The sequence below is a fragment of the Acomys russatus genome, chromosome 1, assembly GCF_903995435.1.
Source record: "Acomys russatus chromosome 1, mAcoRus1.1, whole genome shotgun sequence".
NCBI classification, from domain to species: domain Eukaryota; kingdom Metazoa; phylum Chordata; class Mammalia; order Rodentia; family Muridae; genus Acomys; species Acomys russatus.
This window is the reverse complement of record NC_067137.1, coordinates 44,320,130-44,338,754: the sequence shown is the minus strand read 5'-3', so window position 1 is coordinate 44,338,754 and position 18,625 is coordinate 44,320,130. Positions and strand designations below refer to the sequence as shown.

The 18,625-nt window shown below is 39.5% G+C and overlaps 1 protein-coding gene across 1 annotated transcript in view; it reads right to left on the bottom strand.

Annotated features, from left to right (window-relative positions):
* Sh3yl1 (SH3 and SYLF domain containing 1) overlaps nucleotides 1–18,625 on the bottom strand; it is a 36,032-nt gene that overhangs the window by 15,916 nt on the left and 1,491 nt on the right. The window contains exons 2-4 of the mRNA XM_051144553.1: nucleotides 6,431–6,541; nucleotides 2,799–2,912; nucleotides 817–881 (exon numbers count right to left, since the gene is read on the bottom strand). Of these exons, the coding sequence (XP_051000510.1) occupies nucleotides 817–881; nucleotides 2,799–2,912; nucleotides 6,431–6,541 (290 nt within the window). The remainder of the gene's footprint in view (nucleotides 1–816; nucleotides 882–2,798; nucleotides 2,913–6,430; nucleotides 6,542–18,625) is intronic.

The window sequence follows — 18,625 nt, the reverse complement described above, 5'->3', positions numbered from 1 at the left end:
CACAGAGAAACCTTGCCTCAAAAAACAAAAACAAAAATTTTATTTTATTGGCTTTAAAAAAAAGATTTATTTATTATGTACACAGTGTTCAGCCTGCATATATGCTTGTACAAGAGAAGAGAGCATCAGATCTCATTATAGATGGTTATGAGCCACCATGTGGTTGCTGGGAATTGAACTCAGAACCTTTGGAAGAGGAGACAGTGCTCTAGCCCCCAAATCCTCAATTTCTGAAGAATAATCTTGGAACTCTCCTTTCTGGTTTTTATTCTTTTGAAATTTAAGCTACTTATTACTACTTAATCTCCCAACATGTTCAAAACAAATGCCTCTTGACCTGATGCTCAGAGCAGGCTCACATGGAGTGGGGCACTGGGAGGGCACAGGGACTATAGAAAGGTTAGGAGGTTGTAAAAAGGGGATTGAGAGTTGTGGAAAGAGATGGAGGCTTTGGAAATAAGGGGTGAGGTTAGAGGAAGAGGGGTGGGGGATGTCAGAACTGGAAGTCTGGGTAGATTATCTATGGAAAGGAAGCTACCAGGAGAAAGCACTGGAGGCCACAGCTGCTGGGAGTACCACTTCCAAGGTTCTGGTGTGGAGTCTACTGTATACAATGCAGATGAAACCGTGAGGAGCAGAACTGAAATGCTTTGTGTTTATGTTGTCTTGAATATATACAACAGCTAATATAGAAGGCCAAGACAAGCTCACAGAAAGGGAAAAGAGGAGAGGACAGGAGAGGGACTATAAGGGCACGAAGGAGCTGAGTTGGGGTACCTTTAGGGACGGTGGCAATGACACAGACGGTCCACTTACCTCTATTCCTATTTCAAATCCTCCACCAAGCCCAGCTATCCCAATGGCTGAAGGTGCAGACCATTCTGAAAAAAAAAAAAAAAAAAAAAAAAAAAAACCCAAAAACACTGTAACATATAAATGTCTGACATGCTGGAGAGATGGCTCAGTGGTTAAGAGTGCTGCCTGCTCTTCCAGAGGTCCTGAGTTCAATTCCCAGCAACCACACAGTGGCTCACAACCATCTATAATGTAATCTGATAGCCTCTTCTGCAGATAAAGCACTCATATGCAATAAATAAAATAAATAAATGTCTGACATAGGAAGAAAATAATACTTATTTTTCAAAAGACTCATGAATCTTATACCTTAAAATCTTTTCAAAGTTAAAGGTTTTAAAAAAAGACATTGAGTATTCACCAAGAGTGTTAGACTCATAAACTTCGTAGCCCATGCTTTCCCTACTAGCTCACATAACACTAAACTATAATCTTATTATCCACTTAACATATGCAATTAGAATTTTAAGTACCAATGTTTTGAAAGCTTAACCAACTAGGTTTGGGTCACCATCATATCATAGACATAAGAGCTCAAGATTCAAGAGCTTGTTTCAATCACAACCAGAGAGGGGTAGATAACAAAATCCTAATTTGCTGACATACTAACTTGTTTTCACTCTTCTTGTGCAAAATAAGTTTCCCTTATATTTGTAAACAAAGCATAATAATTCTATCTGGAGTTTTAAAATCGATGTGCACTTACCTTTTCTGTGTAGAAGCAAATATTAAAAAAAGCTATTTTTAGCTTGGCATTGAGAGTGTTTACCTTATCACTAAATGACACTCGTATGCTGACCTCCCTCTGCTAGGGAACATATCCCAGACAAGTATTACTGATTTATAAATCTAGAATTAACCTGCTGGTCTCGGAAGAGTTCTGATAATCCCAAAGCTGCTTTTCATTCCTGTGCTAAGAACCGCCTACCTTACAGGCCTGTTCTCGGGATTGGAAACTGGCCTTAGTTTCAGCAGGTGTATAGCTGCTTTCTCTGGAAGATGGGGGAAAGAAACTTAGCATCTGAGAACAATAGAAAAATGCAGTATGGTTGAGAGCAGAGATGGAGAGGCTGGTAGAGGCAGACCCTCACCTTTAAGAAACATTATTTTAAAATGTGACAATTTTTAAAAATTAAACTGAGTTTTTTTTGTTTTTTTTTTTTTAATTAAAGGGCACAGAAGGAAAGTGACTGGTGGATACTACAGTACATTGTAACCCCATACCAAAGGCAAGCTTGAACTATGAAAAGCTGAACTACAGCTAGGTGACTACAACCCAGTGGCTCTGGGGATACCTAGAAGGAAACAATGAATCCAACCTAGGGGTAAAGGACACGCTTATCAATATTCATGCTTATAATCTGACAGTATAAATGATTTCGGTTAAAATAGTTATTGATAGAACAATGTGTTCCCTTACATGAGGAACAACACAAGTCAAACTGAAAAGGCACTTTAGTTGGTTCTGACATGTGACTAAGTTTTAAATACTACGATAAGCATTGGCTTTTAGGATTCATAGCAAATGCACTTTGAATGTGTCTCAGAAGAAAATCAAAACAGCTTTTAGTTTAGAGAGAAAATGTTACAATGCTCTCAGCATGATTCTGTGGGAAGGAGGGGGCAGGTCTTCAAATGTTCTCCAGAGAAACCAAGGGGTTTATAGGTGACACTCATAAATGGAAGACACTGGCTTTCCCATAGGAACTCATATGTTCAAGAAAGCGTCCCATGGAAGGCCTACAAAATGTAATGTAACAGTCAGTTATGCCTTGAGTACCATGTAGTAATAACGCAAGGCTCGCTTTCCGAGTTGTTTCCTAACAAACACTCCATGTCTCAAGAAGCACCAATGGGAGAGCCACTGGTCATACTCCCTATGAGAGCATCCAAGAAAGACGCAGGACACAGAAGACTTACGGGCTCCACGAGTGCCAACTTACTTCCATCTGGAAGACGTGCCAGGACAATGCCGCTGCCTCCCCTGGCTGTCACCAGAAAGCCAGCTTTAATCACAGACAAAACCGCGAGGCCTTTGGCTTTTGCAATCACATGGGCTACAAACAAACAAAATTGTTATAACTAAATGACAGCTTGTGACAGGGCTTTGAGTTTAAAGACATATAGCTGAATTCATTATTTATCAATATGAAAATTTGGATGTGACAACAAAATTAAGTGATTTGCCACTTTAGAAGGTTTTTTTTTTTTTTTTTCTTAAATCACAATCTGTTTGAACTACCACTTTATACTGAAAGTCTAATTCTATTGACAATACTAGTTTATTCATATTTCAGAGTTCATACAATAAAATGAGAGTTATAAGTGAAAGTGTCCACTAAGGTACAATTAACCACAATGTGAATTTGCTTGTATCACAGCTTATCTTTCAAGCTTTCAAAGACATCACTAGAAGGCAGTTTAAGCCCAGGTGTGGTAGTATCCACCATTAATTCCAGTACCTGGAAGGTAGAAGCAAGGGGTTATCTGAGAAGTCAAGGCCAGCCTGGTGGACAAGTGAATTAGAAGCTAACCAGGGGCAGTGGGACCTTGTCTCAAAACAAAACAAAACAAAAACAAAAAACAAAAAGAGGGTTTATAAATTCCTCTACAAAATGTGAAATCTCTAATTTTACAACAGTAAAAGACTTTGGGAAATCATGTGCCCCAGAGCATGGCAAGGTCAGCACACAAAACATAAGGAACCTTCTTCTTCATCTATATGGGGTAGAGGACAATGGTTCCTTCCTGTACATCAGGAACTGAGGACACTTTTCATTTGAAGACTTGTTTTGTTTTTATTTTATGTGTATGTGTGAGTGCACACATGTTGTGTGTGTGTATCACATGTCTGAAAAGGTCAGAAGAGTGTTGGACCCCCTAGAACTGGAGTAAGATGGCTGTGAGCTGCCACGTGGACCCTGCTGTTTCTCCAAGCCTACGGCCTCTGCAAGAGCAGCAAAAGCGCTCTCAACTGCGGCATCCTTTCTAGACAAATACCTCACTTTTGTGTTTAAAGAGGCTGTGAATATGTTGTAACAGATTGAAAGCTTTAACTTACATCATATACAATCAAGTGTGTCTTTTTTATTTATTTCATTTTATTGCCACAAGTTGGCACCATGCCTTCTACACCCCATTCTGTATCAATGTTTCTCAAGTTATTAATGTCCATTTCAAAACATTGAACATAAAAACATGCTTTAAACATGGGCATACTTCACATGCCACTTTGCATGCTTAGTTATTCATCACCTATCCAGACTAAGAGACAATGAAACAGCGGTACAGCCACCCCTAAATAATCTGCAACTGTCTCTTCACTTATAACATAGAACAAGCTAGTGCAGGGTTACTTTCTAAACTAAGTTTATGCCTCAGCCCTTAGCATCAGTTGGTGACAACAGAGCTGCTCCTACTGAAAGTTTCAGTCTTCGTGTGCATGTAGTTCACTGGAGACCTTGTGGAAAGCACAAATTCATGCTTCTGGGTTGATCTCATCGACGCTTCTAGGGATGCTCAGCAGCTGGGTCAGGCCACACACTAAGCAGCAATGCTCTTTCTAGATGGAGGCCACTGCTGGGGTGACCTGACTGTAACTACTGTTAATGGCTATCCTGACAACGTTCAAACAATCCTTTCAAATCTCCATTAAGTAATCTCAAGGCATCTGCTTAGAAAAACTTAAGTGTTTCTTGACTAAAGGACACTCACACACTTTTTATTCGTTTTGTTTTTTTTTAAGACAGGGTTTCTCTGTGTTTGCCTTGGCTGTCCTGGACTTGTAGACCAAGCTGCCCTCAAACTCACAGTGATCCTCCTGCCTCTGCCTCCCGAGTGCTGGGATTAAAGGTGTGAGCCACCATGCCCAGCTCACTCACACTTTTAATTAGGGTGGAAATTATTTTGGAGCACTGTCCAATCTGTCTGCATACAAACCTTTTTGGCATAAAATGGGCATCCCTGAAACATCCTTGCAATAACTGGATGCTAGTTATAGTAACCAACTGGTAACCATCCCCAGGGTTCTGCTCCGGGTCAGGGTGCAGCGGTCAGTCTGACCACTCGAAAGTCATACAACAGACTTGTGAGAACAAGCATTCCTGGTATACTGCTCTGAAGTAAATCAGTACAGTGGGATGGACTCAAGATGAGATGTTTGATAACTAAGGAGTGTGAAGAGAATGTAATCTTGCCTTAGTCTGGGCCCAAGGTGAAAATCGTCTTGAGATGCTTGACCCCACTGAGACTTCGTCTCTACAAACTGATAAATATCTTAGATAGACTAGGAGGAACAAGTATTAGCCCAAGACAAGAGACAGGGGCCAGTGACTCTGGTGGGGGCATTGTATTACAAAAACGACCATAGATTGGGAGGCGGGAATCAGAGAGAGAGAGAGGCCAATGACTCTGGTATTACAAAAACGACCATAGATTGGGAGGCGGGAATCTGAGAGAGAGAGAGAGAGAGATCTGAGGTTCCTGCTCAAGGTGCATGGGAGTTTCAGGGATTGCGGTGGCCGTGGTCTTGGGGGGCAGGGGTGGGAGGTCATAACTCCAAGTTCGGTCCACGGATAGTGCGGCTTCTTCTGCCGGATATATGATCTGCTAGACTCCTGAGAATTAGGCCAGGGGAATTGTCCCATGAAACTGATACCCAGAAGGTTTCATTCTTCTTCTTAATCTCCTTTCCCTCCTATTTAGGGTAGTCAGGTTGTAAGGGAGGTATATGCCTTTAATAAATCTCTAATAAAGTAGAATCGTTAGGGAATCAGAGCCAACATAGGAGATACTGATTCAAAACTGTATTGGGAATTACTGACCAGTGTCGTCTTAAAAAAAAAAAAAAATCATAGAAACTGAGCATCTTATGTAAAAGGAAAAAAATTACAAATTAAAATTTATCTGTCAACACTCATGTTTGACTCTGCTTTGGTATTTTAAAAAACATCTTGGTTTAGGAAAGATAATATTATGTATTCACTCTGGTCACTTGCCAGGGAAGATCTGTGTTTGATGAACTACATTATCATGTGTGTGAACACAGGATTTAAAGCCATAGCACCAGCACTTGCTATGTGTCATTTCAGGAGTTACTGGATTTGGTATTGTTGCTGAAAACTTTGGACATAACACAAGGGTCATTTAGAAGAACAGGAACCCAGTTAGTTATGGAATTCATCAGAATCATGGTACTAAATTCTATGTTGCCTTTTGATTACATGAAATATGTTTGATACTTGTAAATACATTTTCCTTATTTTTAAGAAACATCATGAAGGATTTTACAAAGCTTACATCATAAAAATTTATCTGAGAGATTAGCTAGCGAGGTTTGAAAACCTGTTTGCTAAATATATCGGGGAATCAAGGGCTTACACTGGTACTTTTAGTGGAGGAAGGCAAGGTGAAAGAAGACTCCTCTGCTGACTGCCTGCAAAGTGCTGCCCCTCTGCGGCCCGAGACTAGGGAGGTCCAAAGGCTTGCTGGGCTCCATAGGACACCTAGGGAGAGAAGCTGAAGAATGCAGAAAGTGATGTGGAAAACAAGCATACCGTATTTAGAGTTTACCTACCAGGAATGATCTTATCAGGTCCATTTCTGGAAGTTATTTCTGTGAATTCTCTTAATATTTTGGCAGCCTTCTTTGCTTCTGATTTCAGATTAGAAGGTATAGGGTTATTCACTGAAAGAGGAAAAAACATACTGCACTAGGGGGAAAAATCTAGTTTCACAATGTATTTCAGTTTCATTTCTCTCACACAATTAGTATTTAAAGTCAAATGCTACCAAAAGGAATGACTTCCAGTCCTCACATAGTGATTTCTCATTGCTGTTTTCTTAAGTTGTGAAATCTTGCAGATAGCAAACACTAACACTCAAACTCTCACCAATTGTGAAAATATGTGATCCTTGGCCAAAGCTGGCTGGCCTTTCCTCATTAAGCATCTTCTCCCCATATTAAATCACTTTCTTAGGAATAAAACAATTGAATTTGAGAAAGTAACAAAAGATATATTTTATAGTTGTCATTAATAGATAAAAAAAAATTGATACAGTTGGCTCTTCTCATCAGAAATTTTGGAAGCAGCTGCCTGCCACAAGTAAAATTCTGGCATACCCAGAAATTGAATTAGTATGCCTCACAATATATGCCTGCTCTTAAGTAACACATTACATCCCTAGTATAAACGTGTTTCTTTGTCATAACATAATGCATGCAGCTCTTGAACTCCATAGCATGTTGGAGAAGGAGGACCATTCCTCTGTCTCTGGATGAGCAAACGTAAATCGGACAAGGTCCAGGTGAGCGCAGCAGCTGTGTCCTCATCTGGTTGTCTGTGGCCACATGTTTCAGAAGGAAGGTGCTGATGGCAGCCATGCTACCATTTCACCTGGTGACACAACAGCAGGTGAATGCACACTAAAAACAGAAGGAATGACCAAGTAGCACAGGGGAAAGCCTTTTATTCAGCAAAATATAGAGCTATCTAAGAAAATAATACAGATGCTCATTGGCAGCTGGTGAGTTTGAAATATGTGATTTGTTTTAAAAGTAAAAGCTGAAATAGACTCAGAGCAGACTCTTGTGTGTTTTCCTTAGAAGACGTCAGTTTGGCTTGTTGTGGCCCAACACAGGATCATCAGTGAGAATAAAGCTGCTGCAAAGTCCATCCCACAAACTATCAATGGCACTTTTCCAGTTTGTGAGAGCAAAATGAAATGTATATGCTGTGTATTCATTTTATACCAGTTCCTAACAGGAGGTATGGTATTGTACATTTTAACTCAATTTTATTTCAGAATATTTAAATATTGGTTCTTAATTTTACCTGTCTTCTGATGAAGTTTGCACCATAGTCCCATCTCCTTTAAACACTTAGTTCGCCTAGCCCATCTGTAGCATCAATCTGATTTGTTGCTCTGTATCAGTTTTGTCTGTGTTGAATTTCATGTAAGTGAAAGTAGGAGTTCAACTTCTCCTAACTACCTTATTTGATACACCATAAGGTAAGTGGAATTATATATGTTGGGCAGAGATTCGAAGTCCATCTTTTTCTCTCCTGCCAGGCTGTTTTTTTTTTTTTCTTTTTTTGAAGATTTTAAAATTATGTATTATACAGTGCTCTGCCTCCATTACACCTGCAGGTCAGAAGAGGGCATCAGATCACTGATGGTTGTGAGCCACCATGTGGTTGCTGGGACTTGAACTCAGGACCTCCAGAGGAGCAGTCAGTGCTCTTAACCCCTGAGCAATCTCTCCAGCCCCTAGGCAGTATTCTTATATGAAGGAATAACACAATTTAGTCTTCCATCTATTCTTTTTTTTCTACCTCCTCCTCCTTCTTCTTCTTCTTCTTCTTCTTCTTCTTCTTCTTCTTCTTCTTCTTCTCTTCTTCTTCTCTCTTCTCTCTTTCTTTCTTGTTTCTTCTTTCGTCTTCTTCTTCTTCTTCTTCTTTCTTCTTCTTGTTTTGAGACAAGGTCTCTCTGTGCTAGCTGTCGCTGTCCTGGACTCGCTTTGTAGACCAGGCTGGCCTCAAACTCACAGTGATCCGCCTGCCTCTGCCCCCCCCCCCCCCCCCCCCAGTGCTGGGATTAAAGGCGTGTGCTACCACGCCCAGCTTCATCTATTTTTTTTTTTTAAGTTAGTTGTTTCTACTTTGGGCCCATGCCAAACTACACTGCTCTAAATATTCCCATCATGATCTTTTGTGCACAAATATTTTATTTCTTTTGGATAAATACCAATAACAGAAATTGCCAGTTTATAATAAAAAGTACATTGTTAATTATATGTTTCTAAACAGTCATCTGAAGTGGTATTTTATTCTTCTACCCAAAACTCCCAAAACAATTAGCTACTCCACATCTTCAACAAGTGCATGGTATTAGACAGGCTATTAAATATTATCTGAGTGGCATTTCAATGTAGATTTCTCACATTCCTGGCAAAGTTGCAAACTTTCCTTTGTTTATTTCTATTGTCCCTACTTTATATGGAAAATAAATTCTTTACTCACATAATCTATCTTGAATACAGTTTCTCCTCCCTCTACTCCTCCTAGTTCCTCCTCACTCCCCTCCCATCCAGATCCACCCCCTTTCTGTCTTTAAAAAAAAAAAAAGGACTTCTAATTGATAATAAGAAAGGGCAACAAAATAAAATATAAAATAAAACCAGAAATATCACATCAGAGTTGTAGAAGACAAACAGAAGGAGCCTAAAAGAAGACACAAGAATAAAAGATCCATTCGATCATATACTCAGGAATCCCATAGAAACACGAAATTGGAAGCAATAAAACACACACACAGGACCTGGTGCAGATCCTATGCATGCTGCCTCAGTTTCTGTGAGTTTGAATGACTTTGATCATGTTGATTTAAAGGGTCTCGTTTTCTTGGTGTCCTCTATCCCCTCTGCTTCTTACAGTCTTTCCACCTTCTCTTATTTGGGGTTCCCTAATCCCTCAGGAGGAGACATCCCATTTTAGGCCAAGTGTTCCAAGGTCTTTCACCATCTGTATACTGTCTTTCTGTAGATCACTGTATTTGTTCCCATATGCTGCAGGAGGAATTTTCTGCTGAGCAAGGCACTGATCTGAGTATAACAGAATGTCATTAGGAGTCATTTCATTTCTACTTTCTAGCCTCTGGTTCTTGGTCACACAGGCAGTGTCAGGTGCCAAACACAGAGTGGGCCTTAAGTCAAATCAGATATTATTTGGCCACTCCCACTAGCTTTGTGCAGCCACTCCCTAACACACCTTGAAGGCAGAACAATACTGTAGAGAGAAAGGTTTGTGGCTAATTGGTATTTGTTTCTCTTTGGGAGTCTGCAGAAGAATACCTTTGTGTACTAAAGATGCTAGAACACAGGACTGAAAGCTCTATGTAGGCACCAGCTCAACCACTCCACATTCAATGAGCTGCATAGGTGTTGTCTTCAACAATGAGGCCTTGCTGTCAATTTGCGGAGAGCAACCTACTGTCTTGGGAATAACGTGGGTGTTTGAGGATTCCCATGGAACCTCTTTGACCAACAGCTCAATTAGATGTAACAGAATCTTAGTACTGGAAACTTCATTTGATGACAAGAGACAGCCAGTTGTGACTCTGTCTCCTCCATCATAAGTAGTCTTCATTTAGATCATATTCATATGGATATTTTAGACCTTTACTGTATTAGGTTTCTATACTACCTCTCAAATGGTCTTAATTTTAGCTGTCTCTCCCCATATTACCTCTCTCATCCCCATCTCCACTCACCACGTGGTCTTCCTGTTTAAGTCCTGCACCTATCTATCCATAACTATGTATTCAGTTCTCCTTTTCTTTCTTTCTTGTTTTTTGTTTGTTTGTTCTTTGAGTCAAGGTTTTTCTGTGTAGCCTTGGCTGTCCTGGACTTGCTTTGTAGACCAGGCTAACCTCGAACTCACAGAGCTCTGCCTGCCACTGCTTCCCCGAGTGCTGGGATTACAGGCGTGCGCCACTATGCCAGGCTCTCTTCTCCTTTTCTAATAATGGCATCTATCTGTACCTTTAAGAACCTTATTCTAGATCTACCCACTGTGTTTCTACAGATGGTAGCTTTTTTTCATCATTGACTTAGTAACTAATATCCACATATGAGAGAATACATGCCATATTTGTCTTTCTGGGTCTGGGATACATCAGATGATTTTTTTTCCTAGTTCCATCCATTTACCTTCAAATTGCATGTCATTTAAAAACAGCTGAATAATACCCTCCTGTGTAAATACACCACATTTTCTTTGTCTCGTCTCCGGTTGAGGAATAGGTTATTCTAATTCCTGGCTATTATAAATAGAGCGGCAGTGAATATGGCTGAGCAAGGGTCTGTGTGGTAGGAGGACGTGTCCTTTGGGTATGTATGTCTACGAGTTGTACAGGTGGATCCTGAGGTAGATCGATTCCCATCTTCCTGAGGAACTGCCACACAAACTTCCATAGGGACTGTACAAGTTTGCAGTTTATTACTATAGCTTTGTAGTACAACTTGAAATTGGGGATAGTGATACTTCCAGCAGTACTTTTACTATTACTTAGGATTATTTTAGCTAGCCTGGTTTTTTTTTTTTTTTCTATATGAAGCTGAGACTTACCCTTTCAAGATCTATTAAGAATTGTGTTAGATTTTTGACGAGGATTGCACCGAATCTGTATATTTTTTGGTAGGATGGCCATTTTTCACTATGTCAATCCTACCAATCCATGAGCATAGGAGGTCTTTCCATCTTCTCATATCTTCTTCAATTCATTTCTCCAAAAACTTGAAGTTTTTAATCACACAAGTCTTTCATTTGCTTTGTTAGAGTTACAGCACAATATTTTATATTGTTTGAGATTATTGTGAAAGGTGTTTTCCTGATTTTTTTTCTCAGTTTGAGTGTCATTTGTATATGGGAGGGTTACTGATTTTTTGAGTTAATTTGGTATCCAGCTACTTTGCTGAAAGTGTTTATCAGCTGTAAGAGTGTCCCGGTCCTGGATCACATATACATCATATCATCTGGAAATAAATATACTTTGACTCTTTCCTTTCCAGTTTATCTTATCTTGATCTCCATCACTTCTCTTATTGGTCTAGCGCGAAGACTTCAAGCACTATGAGTGCCATATTTCCCAGCAGATAAGATGACCCTCAACTTTAACTTTTCCAGTTAAAATGTAGAGTTTGCAGCCTGAGTCTGCTGCACAGGTATGTGTGGGAAGAGGGGAAGTTTATATGGTGAGTATATTCCAAACTCTGTATTTCAACTGGAAAGTTAAAGTTGGGGGGTTTTATATGCTGGAAAATATGGTGACTATGTAAAGAGTGGACGACCTTGTCTTTTACCTGAGTTTCTCTCCGTTTAAGTTGAGGTTGGCTATGGGCTTACTCTAAACTGCCCTGATTATTTTGAAGTGTATTTCCTGTATCCCTCTCTCTCCAGGACTTTTATCATGAAGGGGTGTTGGATTTGTCAAAGCCCCTTCTGCACCAAATGATATTATCATGAGGTTTGTTTCTTCCAGCTTGTGACATTAATTTGAGCTGGTAAATTACATTTATCAATTTATGCATGTTGAACCATCCCTGCACCTCTGGGATGAAACCTATTTGATCATGGTGGATGATTATCTTTCTGCCTTCTTGGATTTTGCTTGCAAGTATTTTACTAAGAATTTTTACATCTATGTTTTTAAGGAAAACTGGTCTGTAATTCTCTTTCTTTGTTGGGTCTTTATGTGGTTTGGGTATCGGGGTAACTATGGCCTCCTATGATGAATTAGGCAATGTTCTTTCTATTTCTACTTAGTGGAATAATTTAAGGGGTACTGGGATCAACTCTTCTTTGAATGTTTGGTAGAATTCTGTGCTAAAACAAGGTCCTGGCTCCTCTCCACCTTTTTTGGTTGGGAGACTTTTTAATGACTGTTTCTATTAATATCACTGTGGGCTATAGGTCTACTAAATTGCTTATCTGATCATAATTTAACTTTGGTAAGTAGTATATATCAAGAAAAGTATCCATTTTGATTAGGTTTTTCCAATTCAGTGAAGTTCAGGTGATTTTTTAAAAGAATGACCTTATAATTTCCTGGATTTCCTTGGCATCTGTTATTATGTCCCCTTTTTCATTTCTAATTTTGTTAGTCTTGATATTCCCTCTCCACCTTTTAGTTAATTTGGATAAGGATTGGCCAATCTTATTAATTTTCTTAAAGAATCAACTCTGTTTTTCTCTTTTTTTGTATTGTTTTCTTTGTTTCTATTTTATTAATTTCACCCTGAATTTGATTATTTCTTATGTTTTACTCCTTTTGGGTGTGATTTTTTGTTTTGTTTTGCTTTTTTTGTTCTAGAGCTTTCAGGTGTTATATTAAGTTGCTAGTATGAGCTTGCTCTAATTATTTTATGTAGGCACTTAGTGCTATGACCTTTCCCCTTACAACAACCTTCATTGTGCTCCAAGAGTTTCGGTATATTGTGTATTCATTTTCATCTGAGTCTAGAAAGTCTTTAATTACTGCCTTGGCCTATTTTTCAGTTAGTAGTGAGCTGTTTAGTTTCCATGAGTTTGTAGTCTTTCTCTTGTTTCTGTTGTTGATATCCGGCTTTAATCTGTGGTGGTCTGATAGGATTTTCTGTATCCATTGACACTTGCTTTGTATCTGAGTATATGGCCAATTCTGGAGAAAGTTTGATGAAGTGCTAAGAAGATATATTCTGTTGTATTTGGGTGAAACGTTCTGCAATATCTGTTAGGTTCATTTGGCTTATAAGGTCAGCTCCGGTATTTCTCTGTCTAGTTTTTGTCTGTATGACCTGTCCATCAGGGAGAGTAGGCCATTGAACTCTTCTACTCTTCTACTATCGGCGTGTGAGGGTCAATATGTGATTTAAGCTGTCCTAGTGTTTCTTTTACAAAGTGGGTGTCCTTGTGTTTGGGCATAGATGTTAAGAACTGAAATGCTATCTTGGTAGATTTTTCCTTTGTTGAGTATTAAATGTCCTCTCCCATCTCTTTTGAGTAGATTTTGACTTGTAGTCTGTTTTATTAGATACTAAAATGCCCACACCAGTTTGCTCCTTAGTAATTTGGTTCTTAGCGTTTGGCATAAACTTTTCCATCGTTTAACCCTGAAGTGATGCCTATCCTTGATGTCAGTGTCTCTTGGATGCAGCAGCAGAATGGATCCTGTTTTAGTGATGCTGAGATACCAATGACCAGAGATTATTGATTCCGTGTGTGTGTGTGTGTTTCTTTCTTTTGAAGGCTGCTCTGAAATGATTTATTTCCTGTGTTTTTCCCCCAGTGGGTGTAGTTAACCTTTAGGTTGGAGTTTTCTTTCTAGAACCTTCATATATAGACAGTGCTTAAAATTTCTTTTATCATGGAATGTAAATCATCTAAGGTGACCGAACATTTTGCTTGGTATAGTTGTCTGGGCTGATAGCAGATGTCTCTTAGAGTCTGCAACACTTGTCCATGCCCTTCTGGTTTTTAGAGTCTCCCTTGCAAAGTCAGATGTAATTTTAATAGGTCCGCCCTTATATGGCCATTTTCCTTTGCAGTTTTTGATATTCTTTGTTCTGTATGTTTAGTGTTTTGATTATTATATACTGAGGGGACTTTCTTTTCTAGTCCATTTTGTTTGATGTTCTGTATGGTTTTTGTACCTTGCTAAGCATCTCCTTCTTTAGGTCAGTGTAGTTTTCTTCTATGATTTTGATGATAATATTTTCTGTGCCTTTGACTTGGGTTTCTTCTACTTCCTCTATTCCTATTATTCTTACATTTGGAATTTTCATAGTGTCCCAGATTTCCTGGATGTTCTTTTTCAGGTGTTTTATTGTTGTTGTTGTATGTTTGTTCTTAGATTTAACATTTTCTTTCACTGATGCATCCATTTCTTCTATTCTATCTTTAATGCCTGAAATTCTGTCTTCAATTTTTTGTATTCTGTTAGTGATACTTGCCTCTGTAGTTCCTATTCAAGTTTCTAAATTTTTCATTTCTAGATTTTCCTCAGTTTGGTTTTTCCTTATTTATTCTATTTCTACGTACAAGTCTTGAACAGTTTTATTCATCTCCTTCTATTGTTTGTATTTTCATAAATTTCATTAAGGGATTTATTAATTTCCTTTTTAAGGATCTCATATTTGTAAATGTTGCTTAAAGGTCTTTTTCTTTTTTTTTTTTTTTTTTTTTTTTTTTTTAAAGGTCTTTTTCTTGTGCTTCAGCTATGTTGGAATTCTCAGAGCCTGCTGTGATAGAGTTGCTGGGCTCTAGTGGAGATGTGTTGTCCTACATGTTATTATGTTTTTACATGGACATAAGGCATCTGAGATTTGGGAAGATTATAATTCGAGGTGCTGATATCTTGTCTTTTCTTTGTTGGGTAGGTGTTTTGTTTCTTGGTTTTTGTTTCCTCTCTAGTTCTTAGTAGAGTGTGGTGGTTGTGTGTTGCCTGATATGAATTTTTTTCTAGTATACTAATGGGTATGGCCACTGGGCGTTCTAGGTAAAATGTGTATCTGGAAGCTGACACTTAGGAATAGTGCTGGACTTGGGGGGGGGGTGACTGAAGAGAACCACCATGAAGAAGGAAAGCAGGGTGTTCCACCAGGATCTGTTTAGTCACCTGGGAATGGGGACAGAGTGAGGAGAGACCACAGTAGAAGGTCTGTTACAAGGCTAAGGATGAGACTGGGAATTGGACATAGAGGAATGGAGGGAGAGGTGAAGATCTGCTGTTAGCCTACTTGCTTCCCTGGTCATAGTGGCCCATAAATTCCCAGAAAGGCGTTCTGAGGTTGGGGGCTACAACAAAGCAATGAGTGTGTGGCAGGGCAGTTTGGAGAGGAAGATCTGCTTGAACCACTGGAAATGGAGGCAGTGGGGAAGGGAGGTTGCAACAGGTTTTCTGTTGTAGAGCTGGGATGAAATAGAAGAATTAGATTTGGAAGAGCAGAGGGAGAACTGAGGTTCTGCAGCCAGCATACCCCTTCATTGGCAGGAGTGGCCTGTGGATTCCCAGGGAGTGTCTTCTGAACTTGGAGGCCACAAGTGGGTGGGTGGGGGTGGTTAGGAGTGGAAGATTTTTAAGAGAGAGGTGTAGTGGGGGAAGGGAGGATGCAACAGGTGGTCTGCTGCAGATCAGCAGGATTGTATTTGGAGAAGCAGAGGGAGGGTAAAGATCTGTAGTTGGCCTACTTGCTTCCCTGGCCAAAGTGCTTATTTCTACTTGCTAAGGTGTCTGTAAAACATTTTGCCCATATAAAAATGTGCACTGTCTTGTTTTTGTAAATTACACTTATAAATCATGGATATCTCTCAAGTATAAATATGCATTTTCATATATATGTGTACATATAGGTATATATATGCACACACACATACACACATACATATCTTGAATATTTTTCAAATGGTTTACCCGACCATTTTCTCAGTGGTGTCTTCCCAAATCATGGGGTATCATTTCCTATAATATATTTAAAAATTTCTCTCCTATCTTGGTGTACAAATTCCCTATCTACCAAGACGACCCCCAATTTTTCCAATTAAAATATAGAATTTGGAATATAGTTGCCGACTACCCCATTTCCAGTGCAAACCCTGTGCAGCAGACTCAGGTGTGTGTCTATTTGCAGGCAGGGCACAGACACCCAGGTGCTTTATTAAATGTGGGCAGATAGCCAGTGCCAGCCTAAACTGCCCCTTTAAAGTGCGATCCACACTCAAGTCAGCCTTCTGAGTCGAATGGGTAGGTTCTGGTGGGGAGCCAATCCATGCCTCATGTTCTCCCGAGGTTCCGGAAGATGTGTGCAGTTTGCTTCTCCCTGCTTCATACTCCCTGCACAGAGCACAGAGCGTGGTATTGGCCACGGCACCCCCCCCCCATTATATTAGACAGACATACGAAGCAAGCTGCAGGTAAGTACCTACTGTATAAGATGACCTCCCTCCACTTCAACTTTGACATGGATTTTTCAGGGGGAGGGTTAAAAAGTCTTATACGCTGGAAAATACAGTATTTGTTTACTTGATTCTTTTCCTCCAAGTGCATCACTGAGGGTTTGGTCCTTTTCTCTCATCTCCCACTATCCTTTGCTTCTTTCTACATTTTGGTTATTGTTATTTCAAGTTCATGGTCTTATTTTTCTTCCCTCAAAATGTTATGCTTTCAGCTTCAACTATTCTGTTTATTTCTCCGCACCTCCCTTTCTGTCCTGGTGATATTCATGCCATCTTTTAAGTCCATGAGCACTTTTGACATCCCTGTTTTGTAGCTGCATCCTCACCCATGATGCAGCAAAATCCATCTACTTATCATCTGACCATTTGGTGGATGAGCAACAGGAAAGATGGGCAAAGCTCCCCTCACTGTCCCCATGGTCTCAGTTTGGCATATTCACTAGCATGGGAATTTCAATCAAGTCTCCTTGAACTGATATTCTTCCAGATCCTGTACCTTGGAGACTTGGCTTGGACTAATTTCTGCCTTGCTCTTGCTAAGCTCTGTGCACCTCCAACAGCTCTAGCATAGGTTAGTGTGCTCGTTAGCTTTAACTTTCAACTCGATACAAACCAGAACCACGTGGGAAGACAGCTTTAAGAAGGAATTATCTAGGTCAGGTTGTCCTGTGGGCACGTCTGTGGGGAACTGCCTTTACTTAGCCGAAATGGGTGGCACCATTCTCCAGGGAGGGCCCCCTGAACACTAAGAGAGAAGAAAGCTACTGAAAAACCAAGTAAACAAGATTTCGTGTATTTGTTTTACTCTACTCTTGACTATAGATATGATGTAACTGCTGCTTCAAGGTCTTGACACTGACTTCTCTCCTATAATGGATGGGAACCTGGACTTGTAAACTGATGAGACCTTTTCCTCCCTTGAGATGCTTTTTATCAGAGTGGGCTGGATTCTGTAAAGCTTCCTGCAAGAGCACACACCTGCTCAGTTATAGGGAGTAAATTTCTGTTAGAACACGTGTAAACTGCAAGTTTGGACACAGACCCCACTTCCTGTCCTCTGCTCTGTACCCTGAGCTTCTAACTTTTCCTTGATTTTGCTATATTGACAACAAACCATGGATATGGGTTTCCTGGTCAATGGCTCTGTGGACCACAATGCCTCTACTTCACATCACAATCAGGATCTGAATACTCACAAAAGCCTCAAACCACCCAATGCGGAGCCAAGCAAACTACACGGTTTCTTTACTGAGGAGTAAAGTGACTACAAAAATCTCAACCCAAGCAATGTTTTTTTTTTGTTGTTGTTGTTTTGTTTTAAGAAGCAACTAAAATATTTGAAAATTTCTGTTCTTTAAAATAGTAACATACTATCAGTATATTAAGAAGAGTTTATAAAAAATTGAGAAGAAACTTTTTGTTTTGTAAACTTCACAGTTTCAGTGAACTTAAGATCTGGAAACTATTTTATATATTGACAATTTGTTAATAACTCAGACTAGTGGGCCAAAGGGTGTCATTCACATCTTATTCTGAATAACTTTCCACTGGAATGAGAAAGGTGATGACTACTTCTAAACTAGAACCAGGGTCAAGATCAAAAGCTCAGAGTTCAAAGGACCCCCGCCCGACTTCTCTTTCTATTAGAGTACTGGATCCTAAATTAATGTCATCAACAACCAACTATCAAAAACATTAAAGCTCTTAAGCAAACAAATAAAAAATCAACAGAAACATAAAGAGGTTACACATGTGAACAGTACACCTAGAAATGGCTTTCTAAAATTTCATGTTGTATTAACCCATGTCTTAAAATTTTAATTTACAAGGTTAATTTGCTAATTTGATTAAAAAAAAACCCTCCATTAGAAATCAAAGAAATAAGAACACAACTAAGTTTATACAGTAGTTAGAAGAATAAAACCTTAACCAAAACCCAAAACCAAACAAGCCAAAAAAGCAAAAAGTTAGGCCTCTCAAGAGGCTCTGGAATGCTGCCTTTCCTGAGAAGCACAGATGTAAACACTCCGTTGACATCTCTGTTTGTAGATCAGCGGAATCCTTCTGGGGCTTGAGCTTTAACTACTTTGTCTTAAGGAGACCAAGTTTGTCACATGGGTGAGTCAGAATCACTGTTCCTGGTCAGACTACTGACCTCCTTAAACAAAGTGTACAAGCAAATCATCCATGTGAACCCCAGCACTGCTCCCCTCTTCCCCCCCCCCACCTGACTGTAGATGGGGGTCAGTTCTGCAAGTAACTGACAGAAAAAAAAATCT